The sequence below is a fragment of the Chrysemys picta genome, chromosome 12, assembly GCF_011386835.1.
Source record: "Chrysemys picta bellii isolate R12L10 chromosome 12, ASM1138683v2, whole genome shotgun sequence".
NCBI lineage: Eukaryota > Metazoa > Chordata > Testudines > Emydidae > Chrysemys > Chrysemys picta.
Genome location: NC_088802.1, coordinates 7,023,036 through 7,047,783, shown reverse-complemented (window position 1 = coordinate 7,047,783; position 24,748 = coordinate 7,023,036). Strand labels below are relative to the sequence as shown.

The window sequence follows — 24,748 nt, the reverse complement described above, 5'->3', positions numbered from 1 at the left end:
AACCGCGTCCACAGTACGAGGCTAGCGTCGACTTCCGGAGCATTGCACTATGGGTAGCTATCCCACAGCTATCCCACAGTTCCCGCAGTCTCCGCCGCCCCTTGGAATTCTGGGTTGAGATCCCAATGCCCGGATGATGCAAAACAGTGTCGCGGGAGGTTCTGGGTACATGTCGTCAGGCCCCTCCCCCCCCGTCACAGCAACGTCAGACAATAGATTCACGCCTTTTTACCTGGGTTACCTGTGCAGACAACATACCACGGCAAGCATGGAGCCCGCTCAGCTCAGCTGAGCTCACCGTCACCATATGTCCTGTGGGTGCCGGCAGACGTGGGACTGCATTGCTACACAGCAGCAGCTGCTAACTGCCTTTTGGCGGTAGACGGTGCAGTAGACTGGTAGCCTTCATCGGCGATCTGGGTGCTGGCAGCCGTGGGGCTGCATTGCACCAGCCCCTTGCCTTTTGGCAGTAGATGGTGTATTACGACTGTTAACCGTCCTATTACAAGTTGGGTCATCGCACATTAGCAGAGTCTTCCCTGAGCAGCAGATCGTGCAATAGGCCTGAAGACCATTGTAATACACTAACTGCCAAGCGCCCAGTATTTGCTGCCAAGCACCCAGAAAGATGCCGAGGGCTATCAGTCACGCTGCACCGTCGTCTTAAGATGTAAAAAATAGATTTGCTCTGTATTCATTTGCTTCCCCCTCCCTCCGTCAAATCAACGGCCTGCTAAACCCAGGGTTTTCAGTTTAATCTTTGGGGGGACCATTCTGTGTGACAGTTGTTTGTGTTTCTCCCTGATGCACAGCCACGGTTCTTGATTTTAATTCCCTGTACCTGTACGCCATGTCGTCACTCGGCCCGCCCTCCCTCCTTCCCCTAGTCCGTCAGATACTACTTTTGCGCCTTTTTTTTTAATTCTGGGTTGAGATCCCAATGCCCGGATGATGCAAAACAGTGTCGCGGGCGGTTCTGGGTACATGTCGTCAGGCCCCTCCCCCCCCCGTCACAGCAACGGCAGACAATAGATTTGCGCCTTTTTACCTGGGTTACCTGTGCAGACAACATACCACGGCAAGCATGGAGCCCGCTCAGCTCAGCTGAGCTCACCGTCACCATATGTCCTCTGGGTGCCGGCAGATGTGGGACTGCATTGCTACACAGCAGCAGCTGCTAACTGCCTTTTGGCGGTAGACGGTGTAGCATGAGTAATAGCCGTGGGGCTGGCAGCCGTAGGGCTGCATTGCACCAGCCCCTTGCCCTGGTACCCATCGTCGTCATACTGGAGTGGCTGTCAATCATGGCCACCTGGCCAGACATGCTACTGTTTCGATGATGATGGCTACCAGTCGTAGTATACTATTTTCTGCCAATTGCCCAGTATTGTCTGCTAAGCACCCAGAAGAGGCCGAGGGCGATGCTGGGTGCTGGCGGACGTGGGGCTGGCAGACGTGGGGCTGCATTGCTACACAGCAGCAGCCCCTTGCCTTTTGGTAGACGATGGTATATTACGATTGGTAACCGTCGTCATCGTACTGCAGAGGCTATCACTCATGCTGCACCGTCGGCTGCCAGCTTAAGATGTAAAAAATAGATTTGTTCTGTATTCATTTGCTTCCCCTTCCTCCGTGAAATCAACGGCCTGCTAAGCCCAGGATTTTCAGTTTAATCTTTGGGGGGACCATTCTGTGTGACAGTTGTTTGTGTTTCTCCCTGATGCACAGCCACCTTTCTTGATTTTAATTCCCTGTTCCTGTACCTGTACACCATGTCGTCACTCGGCCCTCCCTCCCTCCCTCCTGCCCTCCCTCCTTCTCCTGGTCCATCAGATACTAGTTTCGCGCCTTTTTTCTGACCAGGCGCCATAGCTAGCACTGGGATCATGGAGCCCGCTCAGATCACCGCGGCAATTATGAGCACTATGAACACCACGCGCATTGTCCTGGAGTATATGCAGAGCCAGGACATGCCAAGGCGAAACCCGGACCAGCCGAGGAGGCGATTGCAGCGCGGCGAAGAGAGTGATGAGGAAATTGACATGGACATAGACCTCTCACAAGGCACAGGCCCCAGCAATGTGGAAATCATGGTGTCACTGGGGCAGGTTCATGCCGTGGAACGCCGATTCTGGGCCCGGGAAACAAGCACAGACTGGTGGGACCGCATCGTGCTGCAGGTATGGGATGATTCCCAGTGGCTGCGAAACTTTCGCATGCGTAAGGCCACTTTCATGGAACTTTGTGACTTGCTTTCCCCTGCCCTGAAACGCCAGGATACCAAGATGAGAGCAGCCCTCACAGTTGAGAAGCGAGTGGCGATAGCCCTGTGGAAGCTTGCAACGCCAGACAGCTACCGGTCAGTCGGGAATCAATTTGGAGTGGGTAAATCTACGGTGGGGGCTGCTGTGATCCAATTTACCAGGGCAATGAAAGACCTGGTGATATCAAGGGTAGTGACTCTGGGCAACGTGCAGTCAATAGTGGATGGTTTTGCTGAAATGGGATTCCCAAACTGTGGCGGGGCCATAGACGGAACCCATATCCCTATCTTGTCACCGGAGCACCAAGCCACCGACTACGTAAACCGCAAGGGGTACTTTTCAATGCTGCTGCAAGCCCTGGTGGATCACAAGGGACGTTTCACCAACATCAACGTGGGATGGCCGGGAAAGGTACATGATGCTCGCGTCTTCAGGAACTCTGCTCTGTTTCGAAAGCTGGAGGAAGGGACTTTCTTCCCGGACCAGAAAGTAACCGTTGGGGATGTTGAAATGCCTATCGTGATCCTTGGGGACCCAGCCTACCCCTTAATGCCATGGCTCATGAAGCCGTACACAGGCAGCCTGGACAGGAGTCAGGACCTGTTCAACTACAGGCTGAGCAAGTGCCGAATGGTGGTGGAATGTGCATTTGGACGTTTAAAAGCGCGCTGGCGCAGCTTACCGACTCGCTCAGACCTCAGCGAAAAGAATATCCCCATTGTTATTGCTGCTTGCTGTGCGCTCCACAATATCTGTGAGAGTAAGGGGGAGACCTTTATGGCGGGGTGGGAGGTTGAGGCAACTCGCCTGGCCGCTGATTACGCGCAGCCAGACACCAGGGCGGTTAGAGGAGCACAGCAGGGCGCGGTGCGCATCAGAGAAGCTTTGAAAACAAGTTTTGTGACTGGCCAGGCTACTGTGTGAAACTTCTGTTTGTTTCTCCTTGATGAACCCTCCAAACCCCCCCCCCCCGACCCGGTTCACTCTACTTCCCTGTAAACCAACCACCCCACCCCACCCTCCCCTCCCCAATTCGAGCACCGCTTGCAGAGGCAATAAAGTCATTGTTTTTTCACATTCATGCATTCTTTATTAGTTCCTCACAGAAGTAGGGGGATAATTGCCAAGGTAGCCTGGGATGGGTGGGGGAGGAGGGATGAAAAAGGACACACTGCATTTTAAAACTTTAAGTCTTATTGAAGGCCAGCCTTCTGATGCTTGGGCGATCATCTGGGGTGGAGTGACTGGGTGGACGGAGGCCCCCCCACCGTGTTCTTGGGCGTCTTGGTGAGGAGGCTATGGAACTTGGGGAGGAGGGCTGTTGGTTAAACAGGGGCTGTAGCGGCGGTCTCTGCTCCTGCTGCCTTTCCTGCAGCTCAACCATACGCTCGAGCATATCAGTTTGATGCTCCAGCAGACGGAGCATTGACTCTTGCCGTCTGTCTGCAAGCTGACGCCACCTATCGTCTTCAGCCCGCCACTTGCTCTTTTCATCCCGCCATTCATCCCGCCACCTCTCCTCTCGTTCATATTGTGCTTTTCTCATGTCCGACATTGACTGCCTCCACGCATTCTGCTGTGCTCTATCAGCGTGGGAGGACATCTGCAGCTCCGTGAACATATCGTCCCTCGTCCTACATTTTCTCTTTCTAATGTTCACTAGCCTCTGCGAAGGAGAAACATTTGCAGCTGGTGGAGGAGAAGGGAGAAGTGGTTAAAAAAGACACATTTTAGAGAACAATGGGTACACTCTTTCATTACAAGGTCGCATATTTCGGCTTGCAGGCAGCCATGGTAGGCCACAGTGTTTTGGCTTTTTTAACCTTCTTAACATGCGGGAAAGGTTTCAAACAGCAGCACATTTCCCATATCAAGGATGAATTGGGTTGTCCATTTAAAATGGGTTTTCAATGTAAAAGGAGGGGCTGCGGTTTCCCGGTTAACATGCGGCACAAACCCAAGTAAACCACCCCACACACACACACACACGATTCTCTGGGATGATCACTTCACCCCTCCCCTCCACCGCGTGGTTAACAGCGGGGAACATTTCTGTTCAGAAGAGCAGGAACGGGCGCCTCTGAATGTCCCCTTAATAAAATCACCCCATTTCAACCAGGTGACCGTGAATGATATCACTCTCCTGAGGATAACAAAGAGAGATAAGGAATGGATATTGTCTGCATGCCAGCAAACACCGGGACCATACGCTGCCATGCTTTGTTATGCAATGATTCCAGACTACGTGCTACTGGCCTGGCGTGGTAAAGTGTCCTACCATGGCGGACGGGATAAGGCAGCCCTCCCCAGAAACCTTTTGCAAAGGCTTTGGGAGTACATAAAGGAGAGCTTTCTGGAGATGTCCCTGGAGGATTTCCGCTCCATCCCCATACACGTTAACAGACTTTTCCAGTAGATGTACTGGCCGCGATTGCCAGGGCAAATTAATCATTAAACACGCTTGCTTTTAAACCATGTGTAATGTTTACAAATATTTACAAAGGTACACTCACCAGAGGTCTCCTGTGTGCCCTGAGGGTCTTGGGTGAGTTCGGGGGTTACTGGTTCCAGGTCCAGGGTAACAAACATATCCTGGCTGTTGGGGAAACCGGTTTCTCCGCTACGTTGCTGCTGTGAGCTACCTACAGTACCTCCATCCTCATCTTCCTCGTTCCCCGAACCGTCTTCCCTGTGTGTTTCTCCAGTGAGAGAGTCATTGCACACGGTTGGGGTAGTGGTGGCTGCACCCCCTAGAATGGCATGCAGCTCTGCGTAGAAGCGGCAAGTTTGCGGCTCTGCCCCGGACCTTCCGTTTGCTTCTCTGGCTTTGTGGTAAGCTTGCCGTAGCTCCTTAATTTTCACGCGGCACTGCTGTGTGTCCCTGTTATGGCCTTGGTCCTTCATGGCCTTGGAGACCTTTTCTAATACTTTGCCATTTCTTTTACTGCTACGGAGTTCAGCTAGCACTGATTCATCTCCCCATATGGCGAGCAGATCCCGTACCTCCCGTTCGGTCCATGCTGGAGCTCTTTTGCGATCCTGGGAGGACTCCATCACGGTTACCTGTGCTGATGAGCTCTGCGTGGTCACCTGTGCTCTCCACGCTGGGCAAACAGGAAATGAAATTCAAACCTTCGCGGGTCTTTTCCTGTCTACCTGGTCAGTGCATCTGAGTTGAGAGCGCTGTCCAGAGCGGTCACAACGAAGCACTGTGGGATAGCTCCCGGAGGCCAATAACGTCGAATTCCGTCCACACTACCCCAATTCCGACCCGCAAAGGCTGGTTTTATCGCTAATCCCCTCGTCGGAGGTGGTGTAAAGAAACCGGTTTAAAGGACCCTTTAAGTCGAAAGAAAGGGCTTCGTCATGTGGACGTGTCCGGGCTTAATTCGATTTAACGCTGCTAAAGTCGACCTAAACCCGTAGTGTAGACCAGGCCTGAGTGAGCTAGTGCCCTAAAAACAGAATGTAGCTGCAGCAGCGTGACTGGCAGGATGGGGTGTTAGCCACGCTGAGTAGGTGCCTGTGGTCTCGGCTGGGTTCATACGGCTGTACTCAGGGTGGTGAGCATGTCCTGCTGCTCAGCCTGGACACACTATTTTTAAAAATACCCTCTAGTTTTAGCACTCTAGCTAGATCACAACTAGTGCAGGGTTTGTCTCCTCAAGCTGGGTATCTCACCCCCAGCTCGAACTGTGTCTCATGCAGCTTGTGTCTCACCTCATCTTGTCTCTCCTGTCTCTAGCATGGAGGAAGTGTTGGGACTCTGGCTTACAGTCAGGGTGAGGGTGGAGCGGGGGCATGACTGTCACTTTTACCCTCTAGTCTGTAGTACACCACGGCCATTCGTGCCAACTGAGATCCGCGCTGGAACAACCTTTCTGGGCAGTTTGGGTAGTTACCCTAGTTAGGTAATAGTTTTAAATAAAGTCGCAGCCTCCACATTTAACCATATAATGGTGTCTATGTCTCATTGTCTTTATGTCCACATTAACTTCTAATTATACTTCGTCAAGTGGCTGAATTTTTAAATGCAGTTTAAAAATAAAGCGGCCAGTCTGAGCTTCGTACATGTGGAGCAATGATGGGAAGAGATGCCCCCAACCTGATCACCAAAGACAGGGCCGGCTCCAGGCACCAGCCGAGCAAGCCGGTGCTTGGGGCGGCAGCTTGTAGGAGGCGGCATTCTGCCCACTCCTAGGGTGGCATGGCTGCTTTTTGTTTTTGTTTGTTGTTGTTCCGCTCCGGCCGCCCTGTAGGGTGCGGCGGCGCGGAGGACGGGAGCACCCTGCAGCAAGCCCAGCAGGGCAGTCCGCGTCCTTCCCTCCCAGCCGACCGGAGGGGCGCGGAGCCCTCCCGGCAGGCAGCACGGCGGTCGGGGCCGTTGGCAGCGCCCCACTGAAGCCCTGGCCGCCCCCTTCTCTCTCTCCCCCCTGCCCCCTCCCCCCACTAGCCGGGGCACATCTGCAGCGCAGGGAGTCCCCCTGCACCCTGGCTCCGGCCGCGCAGTTTTTTTTTTTTTTTTCTTTGCCGTTCTGGCCTCCCTGGTTTTTTTTTTTTTTTTTTTTGCTTGGGGCGGTCAAAAAGCCAGAGCCGGCCCTGACCAAATAGCCCCCTTCTTCCTCAGCAACACTCATGATTTCCTGCTGCGTCACATACCATACAGCTGTTTCAGGATGCCCTCCCACAGCCCAATGCTATTGTCGGCATCCCCTTGGAGACCTCCCCGCCCTTCTGTAAGGTGAGAAATTGGATTGTATCTGTATCCAACCCATCAGCTCCCCTTGTGACCCAGCATAGGGAGCCTGTCAAGCTATCAGGACAGGTAAGGCAAAGGCAGCCCTGCATCAGGGTGCAGGGACCTCTCCAATATTATGGTAGAAAAACATTACACAAGTGAGGATTGTGTGACAGTTGAATGTGCCAGTTTCTTCATGTCCTGTGAATCCTTTGCTGAAAACCCTCTGCCACAGTAATGCTATGTCTGAAACACTGTGTCGTCTTAACTCCTAAAATCCTCTGTGGGAACAACTCCTATGCCGGTAACAAAGTGTCTTCTGAACTTGTGTGCCAAAAAGCATTGCATTGTCAGTATCAGACTCCAGGGTTCGCTTTTTGTCTTTAACACCAACAGTTTGAAGAAAACATTAAGCTCAGAAATAGATATTTATAATTGTTATTGTATTAATTCAGTTGCCATATGGAAAGTAATATGTCAGGGAAAAACACAAAACAAAAAGTTCAGAAAGTCAGATTTGTTGCAAAAGAGCTCTGAAAAAACATAATACTCCCCATTAATTTTATTTTTTTGTGATAATTGGAGGTGGTATTTGTAGTGGGGCACCTGCCTCGCTCCTGAGGAACAGGGGTTAAAAGCAGCCCTGGGGAGGGCTGCGGCTCTGAAGAAAGCCTCGGCTGATTGGGGAACCAGCCACAGATGCAGCCACGCCCCAATCAGGGCCCAGCTGGCCCTTATAGGAGGGCAGTGGGCCAGGAGCACAGAGAGTCTCTCTCTAGCGGTAGAGAGGGAAGGGCCTGGCTGCCTGGAAGCTGAGATGGTACCAAGACTGGAGCAGGGCTGGGGGAAGGCCAGAGGAGCTGGGGAGCTCCGGCCTAGAAACCCCCCAGGCTGCAGGCCTTGTTAAAGGCCAAAGAGGGTACTGGGGTTGCAGAGGGGAGCCCAAGGGTAGGCAGAGGCAGCAGGTCCAAACCCTCCATGCCGGTGATGAGTGGCACTTACACTGCAGTCTGCCCCAGGGAACAGGGGCTAGTTGATGACTGGCAGTGGCCATAGACTGAGGTGAGGTGGGGATAGAGGGTGGGGGTTCTCTGGGGAGGGGAGACCCAGATCTGTGGGGGTACTGCCAGGGGGCAGCACCCTGGCCTGAAAGGGGCACCGGGGTCCAGGAGGGACTCGGGCCCAGCAGCAAGTGGAACATCGGCCTGCAGAGGGTGCTCCGGAGGCTGGAAAAGCTAATTCCCTGGACGACCAGCAGGAGGCACTGCAGGGGTGAGTCCTCACCCCGCTACAGTATTAATCTGTTTATTACAGAAATGTAGGGATGGAAGGGACCCAGGACCTTAGTTTAAAATTTGCTTTAAAAATATTTCATTAGTAAGTTGGTGAAGATTATAAAATCACATCTCTAAAAAATCCTTGCACAGATTTTTAGATGCACAAACTGAGTATTCATCTTTAGCCTTAAATGCTTGGATCTTCAGACATACGTTTTTTTAAATAAAACCTTCAAAAGATCACCCTTCTCTAAAATACACGTTTTAATTACTATAGTAAAAAAACTTACTTCCAAAGTCTTCCTGTCCTTTCTGTCCATCCATTTCTCCCTTCATCCCTTCTTCCCCCACCCCACATTGAAGAGACCCCTTAAAGGGACAACAGCCCTTTGCTTCCAGATAGCTGGACAAAGTTTCCCTTTCTTTACTTCTGACTATCTGATGAACTAGTTTTAAGAGAACCCTCCTGCAAAATCAGTACCTTAATAAGATATAAAATCCTTTGTTATGCCTAACATCTTTGGAAACATATTTTTTAAAGTTGGTGAAATTTCATAAACATGTGTATTGTTATGGAGATCACACACAATAAATGAGTGTTCCCTTTTTCTAAAAGCAATGAGCATTGTTATGAACACACTAAACCTCTGTGACTGATTAATTTAAAATAATGTCTGTTTCAGTGAGTTAAATATGTAGTAATCTGGAATGATGACTTTATGAAGGCTTAAGAGTACATTTAAAATATAAAATCACCTTAGAAATACTGATTAAGAAAATGTAAAACAGAGAAGAGCTGCATCATGTATTCCATAATATTTAATGTTGTATTCAGCAGGACAGCTGACTCACCCTTGCTACAAAGTTTTTGCAAATAAATGTCTGACAAACTTCAGGGCATATCAAAAACCCTGTGACTGACATTTTTTATTCCCAAGTTTAGTGCTTTTAATTAGGTAGCTTCTGCATGTCCATTCTGCATGAGGGAGAGGTACAGGGGTCTCTGCGGGGAACTGTGACTCTCCACCACCGTGAGGCGGGCGGGGAATCTTGTTATTCTTTCTGCCTTGTCCCTCCGCCCCTGCCCCTGCCGGGCTGCAAGCTCGGGCTGCCATCGGGCATAGGGGCACCAGTTTAATAATACACCTCTACCCCGATATAACGCAACCCCACATAACATGGGTTCGCATATAGGGTGGTAACCCCGGGGTTTGGGCAGCGCTTTAAAGGGCCCGGGCCTCCGGCTGCTGTGGGGAGCCCAGGCCCTTTAAATCACCGCTGGAGCCCTGCCGCCGCTACCCTGATATAACGGGGTTTCACCTATAACGCGGTAGGGATTTTTGGCTCCTGAGGACTGCGTTATATCGGGGTAGAGGTGTACTGCATAGGGCCCCATAAATCCTAAGGACGGCCCTGGGGGTGCCAAAAAGCGGTGCCCTGGCTCGGCAGGGAGGAGCTGCCTTTCGGAGAGCCAGAGCATCGGCTTCCGGGGGTGGTGAGCCCCAGCCACGGAGGAGCCGGCGCAGTACAGGGGGCAGCAGCCCTGCAAACGCGGCAGCGCCGCTAGCATGTAGCAGCCGTGCCCCTTGCCCCTCCTGCCCAGGCTGCGGCCCGACGCGCCTCCCCTCCCCCCCCCAGGGGCTCCTGCAGGCTGCAGCAGATGCATGCGGGCGCCGGCCTGCGTCCCCATGCGCCCCCCAGCTCCCCTCTCACCGCGCTTGGGCTCTGCGGCTCCCGGGCATGTGAGCCACCGCCAGGGCGCAGGACCCTGAGCCTGCTCCAGGAGGGGTGGCGGCGGCAGTGGTGGCTAATGCTCTCGGGAGCCGCAGAGCCTGAGCTCAGCAAGGGGAGAGCCGGGGGGCGCATGGGGGCCGGTGCCCGCATGCATCCACTGCAGCCTGCAGGAGCCCCTGGGGTGGGGGAGGCGCGTTGGGCCGCAGCCTGGACAGGAGGGGCAAGGGGCACAGCTGCTACGTGCTAGCGGCGCTGCTGCCTTTGCAGGGCTGCTGCCCCCTGTACTGCGCCGGCTCCTCCGTGGCTGGGGCTTGCTGCCGCAAGCAGGAAGCTCTGGCTTTCCGAGAGGCGGCTCCTCCCTGCCAAGCTGCTGCAGTGGCCCAAGCCCGGCAAAATCAGTGAGTGAACTCAGGGAGGGGTCCACCAGGGTGGGGTGGGGAGGGCTCGCGGGGGGGCTGTGCACGCTCCAGGGGAGTTCAGGGGGCGGGGAGGGGAGAACCTGGTCTGGGGAGCAGCCCCTGGGCAGGCTGGCCCCTAGGGTCAATAAAGGCTTGTTGGGATTTGCCCCTCAATGAACCGATGTGCAGGGGTGGGGGCGGGGGGTCGCAAGGTGGAAGTTTCGCCTAGGGCGTAAAATATCCTTGCACCAGCCCTGCGCACATCCTTGACTAACTGCCAGTCTGTCCCCCCACAGACAGAGCCCCGCTCTTCCCGACCCTCCCCCACGTCCCTGCCTAACTGCCAGTCTGTCCCCCACAGACAGAGCCCCACTCTTCCCGACCCTCCCCACGTCCCTGCCTAACTGCCAGTCTGTCCCCCACAGACAGAGCCCCGCTCTTCCCGACCCTCCCCACGTCCCTGACTAACTGCCAGTCTGTCCCCCACAGACAGAGCCCCGCTCTTCCCAACCCTCCCCCCCACATCCCTGACTAACTGCCAGTCTGTCCCCCACAGACAGAGCCCCGCTCTTCCCGACTGTCTCCCCACGTCCCTGACTAACTGCCAGTCTGTCCCCCACAGACAGAGCCCCGCTCTTCCCGACCCTCCCCACGTCCCTGACTAACTGCCAGTCTGTCCCCCACAGACAGAGCCCCGCTCTTCCCAACCCTCCCCCCCACATCCCTGACTAACTGCCAGTCTGTCCCACACAGACAGAGCCCCGCTCTTCCCGACTGTCTCCCCACGTCCCTGACTAACTGCCAGTCTGTCCCCCACAGACAGAGCCCCGCTCTTCCCGACCCTCCCCACGTCCCTGCCTAACTGCCAGTCTGTCCCCCACAGACAGAGCCCCACTCTTCCCGACCCTCCCCACGTCCCTGCCTAACTGCCAGTCTGTCCCCCACAGACAGAGCCACGCTCTTCCCGACCCTCCCCCACATCCCTGACTAACTGCCAGTCTGTCCCCCACAGACAGAGCCACGCTCTTCCCGACCCTCCCCCACATCCCCAACTAACTGCCAGTCTGTCCCCCACAGACAGAGCCCCGCTCTTCCCGACACTCCCCCACATCCCTGACTAACTGCCAGTCTGTCCCCCCACAGACAGAGCCCCGCTCTTCCAGACCCTCCCCCACATCCCCAACTAACTGCCAGTCTGTCCCCCACAGACAGAGCCCCGCTCTTCCCAACCCTCCCCCACGTCCCTGACTAACTGCCAGTCTGTCCCCCACAGACAGAGCCCCACTCTTCCCGACCCTCCCCACGTCCCTGCCTAACTGCCAGTCTGTCCCCCACAGACAGAGCCCCGCTCTTCCCGACACTCCCCCACGTCCCTGACTAACTGCCAGTCTGTCCCCCACAGACAGAGCCCCGCTCTTCCAGACCCTCCCCCCACATCCCTGACTGTCAGTCTGTCCCCCACAGACAGAGCCCCCCTCTTCCCGACCCTCCCCCACATCCCTGACTGTCAGTCTGTCCCCCACAGACAGAGCCCCGCTCTCCCAGACCCTCCCCTACATCCCCAACTAACTGCCAGTCTGTCCCCCACAGACAGAGCCCCGCTCTTCCAGACCCTCCCCTACATCCCCAACTAACTGCCAGTCTGTCCCCCACAGACAGAGCCCCGCTCTTCCTGACCCACTTCCTTCATGTTACTATTTTGTCATGCTACAGAGTTTTCCCCACATACTGAAGAGTGAACTTGTGAGACCTGGATCGCCTGGGGCTCATGTCTCAAACTCTAACATTACATTGTTCATGCAATATTTTTTCCGTCTTGATGATCATGAAGTGTCCAGGATATTATTCACAAGTGTGTCAAAAGCTCTTTGAAAGTCAGGAGGCTGGTACAGAAGTGTACATATTAGAGTATCTGTATTCTTAGAACTTGGGATTTGTAGCCAGGCAGATACAGGCACAATGCGACTCCCAAATCTAATCTGTCCTTCCTGTATAGGTTACAGTCAGATACTACAGTATCCCATTGATTTGGGGAATTCTACTACCTATTGTGTCAGGTCTTCTGTCAGAATCCGTTCCAATTCACCTGCTTGTTCCTTTCACATTTTTCGAATTGGTAAATACACACGTACAGGTTTTATTTTTGACCATCTGCCTATTTTTATTTAACTCCTTTGATGCCCTTTTGCAGAATTTACTTTTGTGATCTTACCCCACCCAGCCTCCTGATAGGCGGTAATGTATGTCCTGTCCTTTACTGGAACCCGAACTTTGATATTATTAACATTCCTAATGGATGGACGTCTGACATTAGAAGGTTCTTCAGCCATGAGTAGCTTTCTTCTGTGGATGGATGTCTGAGCTTAGAAGACTTCTCAGCACTCGTTAGCTTCCCCCAGTTCCTACCTTAAATACTCACCCCAAATCCTATTTATTGCATGGCCAAGAGTCTGGTCCTGCTCTAGTTAAGGCAGAGCCCACCTTTTCTGTACAAGCTCTCTCCTCCCCCACATACTGCCACACTCGCTACGTCATCTCTATCCACCGCCCTCTGCAGTTATCTGCGCCGTCACCAGAGTATCACGATGGCACATCCAGAATTTCCACAGACACACACACACACACACACAAGACGTTTTCCCTTGTCCCCTCCCTGCAAGGTAACATGTAAAGGCCCAGTCAGTAATGGACACCACAGGGAGACAGTAAGTCACTTACCTTGGGTCCCAGGTTGACATGGCCGGTCTGATGATGTCATCTTCGGACGAAGGTTTAATACCGTGTAACCCTCTTCGTCCTCCATTGGCCAGGCTCGTCCTGCGTTTAATTCTTTTCTGCAAATACTCAGAGGTGGGAAAAGAGCCAGCTACCAACTGACCCTCAGGCTCTGCAGCTCAGGGCTCACACCTCCAGCAGCAGCACTGACCCTCCTCATGAGAAACCACAGGAAGTTCAGGCTCTGAACACAAGTGACACCCAACTCCTCCGCCTTCCCCCACACCTCTGAGGCCATCACTAGACCCTGCCTGCAGCTCTCCTGCAACTTCTGCTGAGCCCCAGAAAAGTTAGCTTTCATTTCAAGGGTAGGGACTGAAATCAATGGTGTTACTCAGAGTAGAAAAGCCTGTGTGTGGCGGTAAGTGTTTGCTGGATCAAGCTGTTAGTTTCCTACAAAGGGAATTACAGCGGAGCGCTAGCTCTGCCATAGCAAAGTTCTACAATAGCTTTCTCTTTAAAGGTTGACTCTTCTAAGTGCTCTAAAGTCCACATGGATACTCAAATTGATTTGAAATGTGATGTGCCCCCTGGGGCGGCAGGGTACAGCTAGTGATCCAAATTCTGGGTCATTAGAGCCAGGGGTTCCTGAGATGCCGACCTAGTGATCAAACCATAGCTCTGATTGTGGTTCTCATGGTTGAATCATGGCACATCTACCCCAACTAGTGCACAGCACCCAGTGACTCTTTGGTGGAGCAGTGTTGCAAACAGTATTGCAGAAGGAGTTTAGCTCTATATTAGCTACATGCCTAATGCTCCTGCACTAAGCAGATACACTGCCCATGTGGGACAGAGAAGGTGAGAGGGTTTCTTAACCTTTTCCGGCTCGGGACCCAGTTGTAAATGTTTATGGCCTGTCACGATTCAGTAAATAGCCTGGTGGTGGAGGCCCCTGGGGTGGTTTAGGTTGGATCCTGCCCCGCCGGGGGGATTGGGTCCTGCCCGGCACTCACCCCACAGTGGAAGCTCCTGCAGCTCCTGGCTGGGCTTGACTCTCCACTCCAGGCCTTACAACTTCCAGGATTGCGGCGTCACTCAGGTTTGGCCCTGGCTCTCACAGTGGACCAAATTTGCGTGAGTGGAGTTGTGACCTGGCTTGTGGGATTGCAGTGCCACTCACTCAAATCCAGCCGACCGGGACTCTAATCATCATGATGGTTACAGTGCCTGGAGCAGGGAGGCAAACCTAGCCAGCCCCATGGGACGGGAGCCACAGGAGCTGCCACATGACCCTTTGAAACATTCTGGCGACCCAGTTTTGGGTCCCGACCCACAGGAGACCCTGTTCTAAGCTACCAGCTCTCACTGCAGCTGGTTGGCTCAAGGGGCTCTGTAGTAATCAGTGAATGTGACCAACACCCAGCCAGTGTCAGGGTGAATTAGACCCAGGGCAGAAATCTGGAAAATGTCTGTAGCCATGTTGCTAAAATCTGCCTCTGTGTCAATGGGGTTTTGTTCTATTGGGAAATGTAACCTGAGTATGGCAGATCATTCCGAAGGTGCCTATCACTTAATATCACTTAAAATCTATCTTTTGTAGTCAATACATTTGTTTAACTGTTTATCTATACCAGTGAGTTTGCCTGAAGTGTTTGGTAATCTGCTCAGGTTTGCAGAGGCTGGTGTATATCCACTTTCCATTGATGAAGTGCAAGTTGGTATATTCCTAAGGTACTGTGCTGGGTGCTGGGGGGATTTGGCTGGTGCCTTTCTCTGTGTGATTCATGAGTGGCTCTAGGAGCATTCATGCAAGCTAGCTGGATGTGGAGCTCCACATATGGTTGTGCTGAGTGATAACAGCACCTGGAGGGGTTTGCTGCGGGTCACTAGCAAGGCACTGTGAGAGACAGCCCAGGATGGAGAGAGTTAAGGGGGCACAGCAGTCCCATGGTCCCAGGCTGCACCCCGGGGACCCCATCACAGCATGTGTTGCAGATCCCCTGCTGTGTCTGATCTGTAGAGGATGTGAGTTTATTACAACCCCAGTTACAGAACCTGGCACTTTTGGTAAACTGTAGAGGCTCTAAACCTGATGGTGCTTATCATACATGCAGATGTACTCTGTGTATGTGTATTAACTGCCAAAACTCATGAAGGCTGCCCAGTGGTGACCCATGTCCTTCCAGATTGTGGAGTGTGCCCAAAGAGAAATCTCTGGAAACCAGGAAATGAAATGTTAAGGTACGACAGGCTACCACTGTAATTCAACCTTAACTTTGCTCCCTGAAACTTGCAATAGCAATTGGGAATGGGCCAAAAAGCTGGGTGCTGTAATAAAGAGACATGAGGAAGGACAGAGAGAATGTGTCAATGTTTACGTTGTGTTCCATAGATTTGACATGTCTCTGCATGCCTGCCAATCTGTGTTCGCTGTGTCGGGGTAGCTGTATTCGATGGGGGAGGGTAGCGGAGCTGACATGGAGATCTGAGGAGAGATGCAGGTGTATCTTGAGGGATCAAGTTTGCCTCATTTCAGCACCGAGTAGCAGGACATAGGGGGTCTTTTTGCCAGGGGGCTTGTCAGCTCTCTGGTGGCAGACACGGCAGTGGTGTCCTGGGCTTAGTGAGGGGTAAGTGAAGGCAATGTCTCAAAAGGAACCTTCAGGGCAAGGGTGAAGTGATGGTAACACCTCGCCAGTTTGGGATGGTTTGTGTGGCATAGGTGCAGGGTTGGAGTATAGGCTGGGGTAGGTAGTGCCTGTTCCCCACACCTGACCTAAGTTTTGCCGTAGCAAAGAGAAGGTATTAGACTTCAACGGATTCCAAGTTCAGAAGGAACCACTATGATAATTTAGTCTGATCTCCTGCATATCACAGACTTCCCTGAATTAATCCTTGTTTGAACTAGAGTGGATCTTTAGAAAAAGCATCCAATCTTGATTTAAAAATTGCCAGTGATGGAGAATCCACCATTGCCTTTGGTAATTTGTTCCAATGGCTATTTACCCTCACTGTTGCACCTTATTTCAAGACTGAATTTGTCTAGTGTCAACTTGTAGCCTTGAGACCTTTGTCTGCCAGATTGAAGAGCCCTCTATCAAATTTCTGTTCCTCATATAGGTACTTATAGACTGTGATCAAGTCTTCCCTTAATCTTCTCTTTGATAGAGGCATTGAGCTCCTTGAGTCTATCACTACAAGGCAGATTTTCTAATCCTCTAATCAGTCTCATAGCTCTTCTCTGAACCCTCTACAAGTTATCAACGTCCTTCTTGAACTGTGGACACTAGAACTGGCCACAGGATTCCAGCAGTGGTCACACCAGTGTCAAATCCAGAGGTAAAATAACCTCCCAGCTCCTACTCAAGATTCCCCTGTTTATGCATCCAGGGATCGCATTAGCCCTTTTGACCACTGTGTCGCCCTGGGAGCTCATGTTCAGCTGATTATCCATCATGACTCCTAAAATACTCTGTCCTACACTGCTCATGTGCTTTGTGCTTAGGGTGTCCTGGAGCATCTGTGAGGGTCGAGTGCTACAGTGTGTTCTCTGAGTGTTGGGACATTGCCTGAAGAGGGTAGAGTTAAGGTTGTGTTGTGGGGCGGGGAGATTCCCTCGGATGTTTATGCATCAGTGACTTATGTTCATTTGCAAATGTACATACAAAGCACATTTTGTATTTGACCAGCTTTTGCTGCTACAACCCAGCAGGTAAATAGAGAGATTTTCACAATTAATGCCGGCAGTTCAACACTAGTGAAAATTTCAGACGAGAACAAGAAGAGAGCTCACTGTCAGATCAACAGCTGGAAACACACGAGCATGAGCCTGACCCACGGGCTCTCACAGGAAATTGCCTTTGGTCAAGAAATCACGTAGGAGTGTGGTGGGGGTGGGGATGGGGACGAGGGGGTTGTTCACACCATTAGCATCCTCTGATGCTGTGGGCTAGCTCAGGTCTGCACTTCCTGTCCTTGCTAGGTGCTGCCATTCCCTGCTCTCATCTCCCACTCCCCAAGGTCTGCCTGTGTCCCAAAGACCTCACCTACTGCTGAGACAGGGAGGGCTGCAGAGGAATGGGGGTGGGAGAAGGGTAATGACGAGATGGTGCCAAACAGGCGCTGTATAACGTGAAAGGGCAGATTATTAAACACAGGAAGAGCAGGTAGCAGTAGAGCAAAGGCCAGCAGTGGGGAACTGGCCCAGAGAAGTGGGGTGTGAAGAGAGACTTGACTGTGACTCAAGAGGCTCCTTTGAGCCCTGGGAGAGGGAGGCCAATCCAGACATCAGGGGCTGCATGAACAAAAACCAGCAGACACAAGGCGGAACAGATCACAGAATCCTAGAAATGTAGAGCTGGGAGAGACCTCGAGTCCACTCCTTAAACACCTCCAGTGATGCAGATACCACAACCCCACTTGGAAGTCTGTTCCAAAGCTTAACTATGGTTCAAGTTAGAAAGTTGTTCTTAATATCCGACCCAAATCTCCCTTGCTGCAGATGAAGCCCATTACTTCTCGTCCTACGTTCAGTGGGCATGAAGAACAATTGACCCCTGTCCTCTTTATAACAGCCCTTCACATATCTGAAGACTGTTATTAGGTCCCCCCTCAGTTTTCTTTTTCTCAAGACTAAACGTGCCCAGTTTTTTCGCCTTTCCTCATAGGTCAGGTTTTCTAAATCTCTCATCATTTTTGTTGCTCTCCTCTGGACTCTCCAATTTCTCCACATCTTTCCTAAAGCCTGGCCCCCAGAACTGGACACAGGACTCCAGCTGGGGCCTCACCAGTGCTGAGTAGAGCAGGACAATGACCTCCCATGTCTTACATATGACACGCCTGTTAAAACACCCCCAGAACGATATTTGCTTTTTTTGCAACTGCCTCACACAGTTGCATGAAGCCCAGGTCTCGCTTATGGATGCAAAAACATCTTTGTGCTGAGACCAAATTCAGGATTTACCAACCCCGTGCACTACTTGTAAGTGTTATATGTGTCAGACACCTAGACCCTCCTACAGGCAGACTTGGATGCATTCCATACGCGCTGTCAACACCAAATCCTGAGTATTAAGTGGTTTGACTTTGTGCAAAATGTCACTGCCTTGCAAAGATCTGCCTTTCCCCCGCATCGCTCATTTTATTCAAAAGCAGGGCTGCATGCTTTTTGGCCGTGTTGCGAGGATGGACAAAAACACTCCAGCACACCGTGCTCTCAAACACTCCAGTGATGTGTGAAGGAGTGGAGCCACCTGCAGGCCCACTCGAGAGATTTGTGGATTTGCAGGATTGAGCCAGATGTGCGAATTTCCCTATACAACACCTGGTGTGATGCCATCACCCGTGGTCACTACGGCTGGTGCATTGGTCCTTAGTAGTTTATGTATGTTTGATTGATTTGATCACACAGTTGACTCATATTCAATTTGTCATCCATTATAACTCCCAGCTCCTTTTCAGCAGTTACACCACCTAGCCAGTTATTCCCCATTTTGTAGTTGCCCATTTGATTTTTTTTCTTTCCTAAGTGTAGTACTTGGCACGTGTCTTTATTGAATTTCAACTTGCTGATTCCAGACCAATTCTCTAGTTTGTCAAGGCTGTTTTGAATATTAATCCTGTACTCCAAGTGCTTGCAATCCCTCCCAAATTGGTGTCATCCCCACATTTTATAAACATACTCTCCACTCCATTTTCTAATGAAAATATTGAATAATACTGTGCCCACGACCAACCACCTGTGGGACTCCATTAGCTACACCCTCCCAGTTTGACAGTGAACCATTAATAACTACTCTTTGAGGACAGTCTTTCCACCAGTTATGTTCCCACCTTATAGTAATTTCAGCTAGACTGCATTTCCCTGGTTGGCTTATGAGAATGTCAGGTGGGATTGTGTCAAATGCCTTATTAAAATCAAGATATAAGATGTCTACAGCTTCACCCTCATCCACTAGGCCAGTAACCCTGTCAAAGAAGGAAACTAGATTGGTTTAGCATGATTTGTTCTTGACGAATGCTATTCCTTGTAACCCTGTTATCCGCTAGGTGCTTATAAATTGGTTGTTTAATAATTTGTTTCAGTATCTTTCCAGGTATTGAAGTTAGGTTGACTGGTATAATTCCCCAGGGTCTTCCTTGTTTCCCTCTTTACAGATAGGTACTATGTCCTTCTCCATTTGTCTGGTACCTCACCCATCCTCCATGAGTTCTCAAAGATAATTGCTAACTGTTCTGAGATTGCATTAGCTAGTTCTTTAAGTGCCCTGGGATGAATTTTCTCAAGTACTGTGGACTTCAATACATCTAACTTGTCTAAATATTCTTTAGTTTGCTCTTTCCCTATTTTGGCTTGCGTTTCTTCCCCCTTGTTGTTAATATTAATTGTGTTGAGTATCTGGTCACCATTAACCCTTTTAGTGAAGACTGCAGTAAAATAGGCACCGAACACCTCAGCCTTTTTGATTTCATCAGTTATTAGCACTTCTTCCCTGCTCAGTAGAAGACCTACACTTTTCTTCATCTTTCTCTTGTTCCTTATGTATTTAAGGAACCTTTTCTTACTGCCTTTTATATCCCTTGCTAGGTGTAACTCATTTTGTGCCTTAGCCTTTCTGATTTTTGTTCCTACATGCTTGTGCTGTTCTTTTAATAATAATATATGGAGAGATACCTATCTCATAGAACTGGAAGGGACCCTGAAAGGTTTCATAGATTCATAGATTATAGGACTGGAAGGGACCTCGAGAGGTCATTGAGTCCAGCCCCCTGCCTTTGCTAGGCAGACCAAGTACTGATTTTTTCCCCCCAGATCCCTAAGTGGCCCCCTCAAGGATTGAACTCACAACCCTGGGTTTAGCAGGCCAATGCTCAAACCACTGAGCTATCCCTCCCCGTTTTGTACACCTCCTTAGCAATTCGTCCATGTTTTTCCACTTTGTGTTGGATCCTTTTTGATTTTTTTGAGAATTAAAAAGCTCCTGATGGAGCCATATTGGCCTCTCACTCTTCTTTCTGTCTTGCCTTCACATCCGGATAGTCTGCAGTTGTGTGGTTCATATTGAACCTTGTAGAATCAGTTACACCTCAACACAATGTGTGGAGAAAAAATGAAGTTAAAAATTCAGTGAGGGAGGCTGGTCTTGTGGTTAGGGCCCTGGGCTGGGCCACCAAAGTTCTGAGTGCAGTTACCAGCTCTGTGTTACTGACTCCCTGTGGGCAAGTTACAGTTGTTAAACTGAACCTTTGCAGGTGCACACGTATGATTCTCCTTGGGCTAGAGAACGTGCATGAGAAATTTCTGGTAGAAAGCAGCTTTTCTGAAGACCTTAGAGAGGGCTGACAAGAGTTGATTATGGAAAGAAGTTTAGCTTATGTGGTCACTACTATGGGTGCAGAATGCATGTCCAACTCTGCTGCTGCTGGTTGGACCATGCGTCTTTACTTCTTATGTGGTTTCACACTCACTCTTGTGGAGAAGACAAAGCTTCTACCGCAGGCACATGCCTGAAGCTACAGGCTGAGTCTGAATCCAGTTAATCACTTTGTCATTTCTCTTCTGAATAGCTGCTGGATCATCAAAGCTGAGAGCAGCTCCGGACAATGGAGGGTGAAGAGGGTTACGTGGCACTAAACCTCCACAAGAGGAACGAATCAGTCCTGTCACATCCCCAGGAAAGCCAAGGTATCTATTTAAAGTGTCCCCCTATGGTATTCATGTTAGAATTATCCTCCCTCAAATCCCTCCTTCAGGCTCACCTCTGCCGTGAGGCCTACGGAACCCAGCCTGCGATCCTGGCTAGGCAGGGGATGGGCTGTGACTGGTCCTTTTCTCCTTGCCTTTTTCTGTCTTTTTCTTTTTAAACTTATTTTTTCCAGTAACACAAAATGGGATCATGTCATTATCCAGGTGTCTCTCCTTCTTGACATTAACCTAATCAATTCGCACTTCTCCCGAGTATAACCAACCTCATCAATAACTGTGAGACATTCCCGTTCCCTTTGTCTGTGTCTCTGGACTGTGAGCCCTTCAGGACCGGGACTGTCTCTGCTATGTCCAGAAAATGGCAGAGATGGTTAGGGAAACCTCCCCACAAAGAATTTAAAAATAATTGTGGTGCACTTTGTTTTCTAAACAGACTGGTTTTTCAAAACTGTCCTTGGAACTTTTTTTTTTTTTTTTTGCTATATAGTTTTGAAATAAATGATGTTCAAAAGTGGTATTTGTGACAGAGGGGAATATGTCGGTATCGAATTGTGAACATTATTTTGTTTGGTGAAGTCCATTTTTGTTTGGTCTCTTCCACTTTGGGTCCTAGATGCCTGTTTGTATCCTGTGTTGAAAAACCAAGGTCAGTCTTTTCTAGACCCTGTCCTGCTCTTGCTGGGTGTGGGACACCAATGAAAGACTCATCAAAGGCCACCAGCGCTGAATGCTTCTTCCCTACCTATACTGGAACAATGGGTTTCCTGCCATGAGGGCCATTGACTTTGAAAGACTCTCTACACAGAAGCCGGAGGCAGGGAGAGTGGCCAGAGCAAGGAATCAGACGGCCCCACCACACGCCAGAAGACCAGACTAAGGAGAGAGGAGGCAGGAAGGACTGTCTAGCCTAAGGCTGCTGACCCAATTCAGGGCTCACAGGAGGAGCTAGATCAGGCTATGGGGTTGAGTTCAGGATTTTGTTGTGACTCTCTAATGCTTTCAAGAATAAAAGCATCTATGGTTTGCTGAGCCTGGGTTCCTTGTTTTCCTGGTACATTGTCCCTGGAGGACTTAAACTAGAAACCACAGCTTCTGCTGCTAGGTGGACTCTGGGGGAATGTGTCTAAGCCACGTGGGGCTGGGGCATGAGTTCGGGAGAGATCCAGCACTAGGAACGCTAACAAATGAAAATGAGCATTTGTAGAAACTCAGCCAAACACAAAGAAAATGACCGGATGTAAATAGGGAAGAAAGGAACTGGCATAGATGATGGGGGCGGGAAGGGAGCAAGCAAGAGAGGACTGAGGCTAGAATACAGAAGAGAAAAGAGGTAAGACAACAACTGAAGACGGTGATGACCCTACACAGAGACTGAGGACGCCGCCAACACTGCATGAAGGGCAAAGACCAAAAAAAAAGGATCAGAAATGGAAAAGGGAAAAGGGAAAGGAGAAAAAAACTAATGTTTGCATTTACAGTTTAAGTAAAAAATGTTTGAAACACAAAAAGTTTCAAAAAACCCTTTTGGATTTTAAAAAAACTTTGAGTTTGGGAAAAAAGGGAATTGTATTCATTTATTTTAAAGATGGCTTTGGTTGGAACAAAAATAATCAACCTGCTCTGTAAATTACCCTGTGCCTCCGTTTAGAGCTCACAAGAGCCACAGCTGATATTTCACGCGCTATTGAATGTTACAGATTCGCCTCTGAATCTCCGATGGTATAAAATCGTTTTGGGGATGCTGTTGGCAGGAAGTGGGCCTCAAGCTGGGTGTGGTCATTCTGATTCTCTCGGGTAAGCAATGCAAACAGAGCTGTTTCCTTTTAACTCTGTGCACTAACTGTGAGATTCTTAGAGGTGCTGCACAGAACTCAGCCAGGATTCTGGACTGCTCCAGTGTCATTCAGAGAGCCCGGGGCCTAGCTAAGTTACGGCAGCCTGCCAATGGAAAGCAGAGCTGCCTAGTAGCTCCACATTGGTCCCAGCCAGGCCATGTCCCTCCTGCCCCAGCCCTGTTCCTCAGCATGTCTCCTCCATGCCAACGCTTGCAAGAGGGTCCTTAGAAGACAGCTCACAGCTGTCTTCTGCAGTGACTGCACCTAGGGAATTCTCCCATGGTCAGATGAAGGGCTTTCAGAGCCCCTTTGAACTGCTGTGGTCCTTTTACCCATCGTGAACTGTCCCTCTAAGAAGATGCACTCACCATCTCGGCTGGCTAACTCACATCACACAGTTATGGTGGCTTTGATATGAAAGGGACTTTGATGAGTAGTTTGCTCCAGAATGTGTTTGTGACCTTACAATATTGCTGCTCTGCTAGAGTGGAATCCACCCCAGGGCAGGGACCAGCACGAGGTCTATGTGCCACTTAAGTCCTCACTGAATGTCCCACAGAAAGTCAGTGAAGGCTTTTGTCAATGATACCCCCTAGTGTGTCTAGCCAGACAGCAGAGAAAGCTAAAAAGCCTTTTTGTCTAGCTGGGCTCCTAGTACCGATACAACCATCAAGAAAACTGGTGGGAAGTAAAGAAAGTGGAGCCATGTTGACTCGTAAATTGCAAGATTATGTTTAAATGTCACTTTTTTCCCATTAGAAAATGGACAAAAACAGCAAGGAAAGTGTTAAAGGTGATCTGTGAAAAGGAGGTGCCTCTTTGTGTACGCAATATTGTTGTAGCTGTGTTAGTCCCATGATATTAGCGAGACAAGGTGGGTGAGGTGATGTCTTTTATTGGGCCAGGTTCTGTTGGTGAGAGAGACAAGCTTTCAAGTCACACAGAGTTCTTGTTCAGGTCTATGTGCTTCCCAAGATACACAAACAAGGGAACCCAGGCAGACCCATCATATCTGTCCACAGCTTCTGTTAATGAAGGGCTATTGGGACTGATAGAAACCATCCTCAAACCACTCACCACACAAAGGGCCAGTTTCCTCCAGGACACAACCAACTTCCTTCACAAACTCCACAACATTAACAACCTCCCTCAGAACACCAACCTCGCCACCATGAGTGTCATTTCCCTATACACCAACATCCCTCACCATGACCACATAGCTGCCTGCCTCAAATATGTACAAGACAAGAACTGAAGAAGAGCTCTGTGTAGCTCAGAAGCAGTGGGAATCTGCTAGGAAAAGGGGCCTCCAGGGGAAAACCCTGTGAGGTGGTGCTCAGCTAAAAGAGCCAAGAGGAACTCTGCAGGGACGGGGAGTAGGGGAGAAGAGCAGGGAACTCCAGTGAGTAGCAGACTGTGAGAGGAACTCCAGGAAAAGCAGCCGGGAGTATACCAGGCAGGGAAGGAATTAAAGGTAGCCCAGGAGGGGCTGAGAACTGAGCCCAGAGGGCGGACTGAAGAGCAGCCCATGGGGGACAGAAGAACCCTTTGTTGGGATGTTTGGTTGGATTTTTGTGACCCTGGCAGGGGACTGGCCTTGAAAGCCGGTGGCCCTGGACAGAGGCTCTGCCACAGAAGTCATAGGCCGCTACAGAAGTAGAGTGGTAGACAAGAGGAGGCGCTAGAGCTGAAGAACACCTGTAATGCTGTGTCTTGGCTTGAGGGGGTGCACGGGCCGGGGGTCCTCCCCCTTCACTCATGTTCTGCTCCCTTGGTATTTGTGATGCCCAAATCCTATTCCTTGTCCGTTCACCCAGAGAATCGTCTAGGGTAGGGTTACCATATTTAAAAAATAAAAAAAGAGGACACTCCACGGGCCCTGGCCCCGCCCTTTTCCCACCCCCGGCCCCGCCCCTACTCCGCCCATTCCCCCAAAGTCCCCGCCCTAACTCCCCCTCCTCCCTCCCAGCCACGCGAAAAGGGCTGCCCAAGCGCTACCAGCTTCACAGTTTGCTGGGCAGCCCCCAGACCCTGCGCCCCCGGCCGGCGCTTCCCCAGCACAGCTGGAGCCCGGGAGGG

The 24,748-nt window shown here is 50.7% G+C and overlaps 1 protein-coding gene and 1 long non-coding RNA gene across 2 annotated transcripts; one reads left to right on the top strand and one right to left on the bottom strand.

The window, feature by feature from the left end:
* Positions 1 to 3,232: 3,232 nt before the first annotated feature.
* Positions 3,233 to 5,890, bottom strand: LOC135974707 (uncharacterized). Its single transcript, XM_065563184.1, has 2 exons — positions 4,778 to 5,890; positions 3,233 to 3,953 (listed from the first exon to the last, which is right to left on the bottom strand). The coding sequence occupies exons 1-2, from the start codon at positions 5,316 to 5,318 to the stop codon at positions 3,451 to 3,453; spliced, it is 1,044 nt and encodes a 347-aa protein (XP_065419256.1). The 5' UTR covers positions 5,319 to 5,890; the 3' UTR covers positions 3,233 to 3,450.
* Positions 5,891 to 10,281: 4,391 nt separating this feature from the next.
* On the top strand, positions 10,282 to 21,858 carry LOC135974578 (uncharacterized). The gene is made up of 3 exons (XR_010591778.1): positions 10,282 to 10,411; positions 20,696 to 20,813; positions 21,448 to 21,858. It is a non-coding gene; the product is annotated as an uncharacterized LOC135974578 (long non-coding RNA).
* Positions 21,859 to 24,748: the final 2,890 nt, after the last annotated feature.

What these genes read in the sequence shown, in the direction of transcription:
- LOC135974707 (XM_065563184.1), bottom strand. Translation starts at nt 5,318, where the DNA reads ATGGAGTCCTCCCAGGATCGCAAAAGAGCTCCAGCATGGACCGAACGG. An exon ending in GGGCACACAGGAGACCTCTG is followed by an intron (nt 3,954 to 4,777) that starts GTGAGTGTACCT and finishes CTCCTCCACCAG; the next exon opens with CTGCAAATGTTTCTCCTTCG.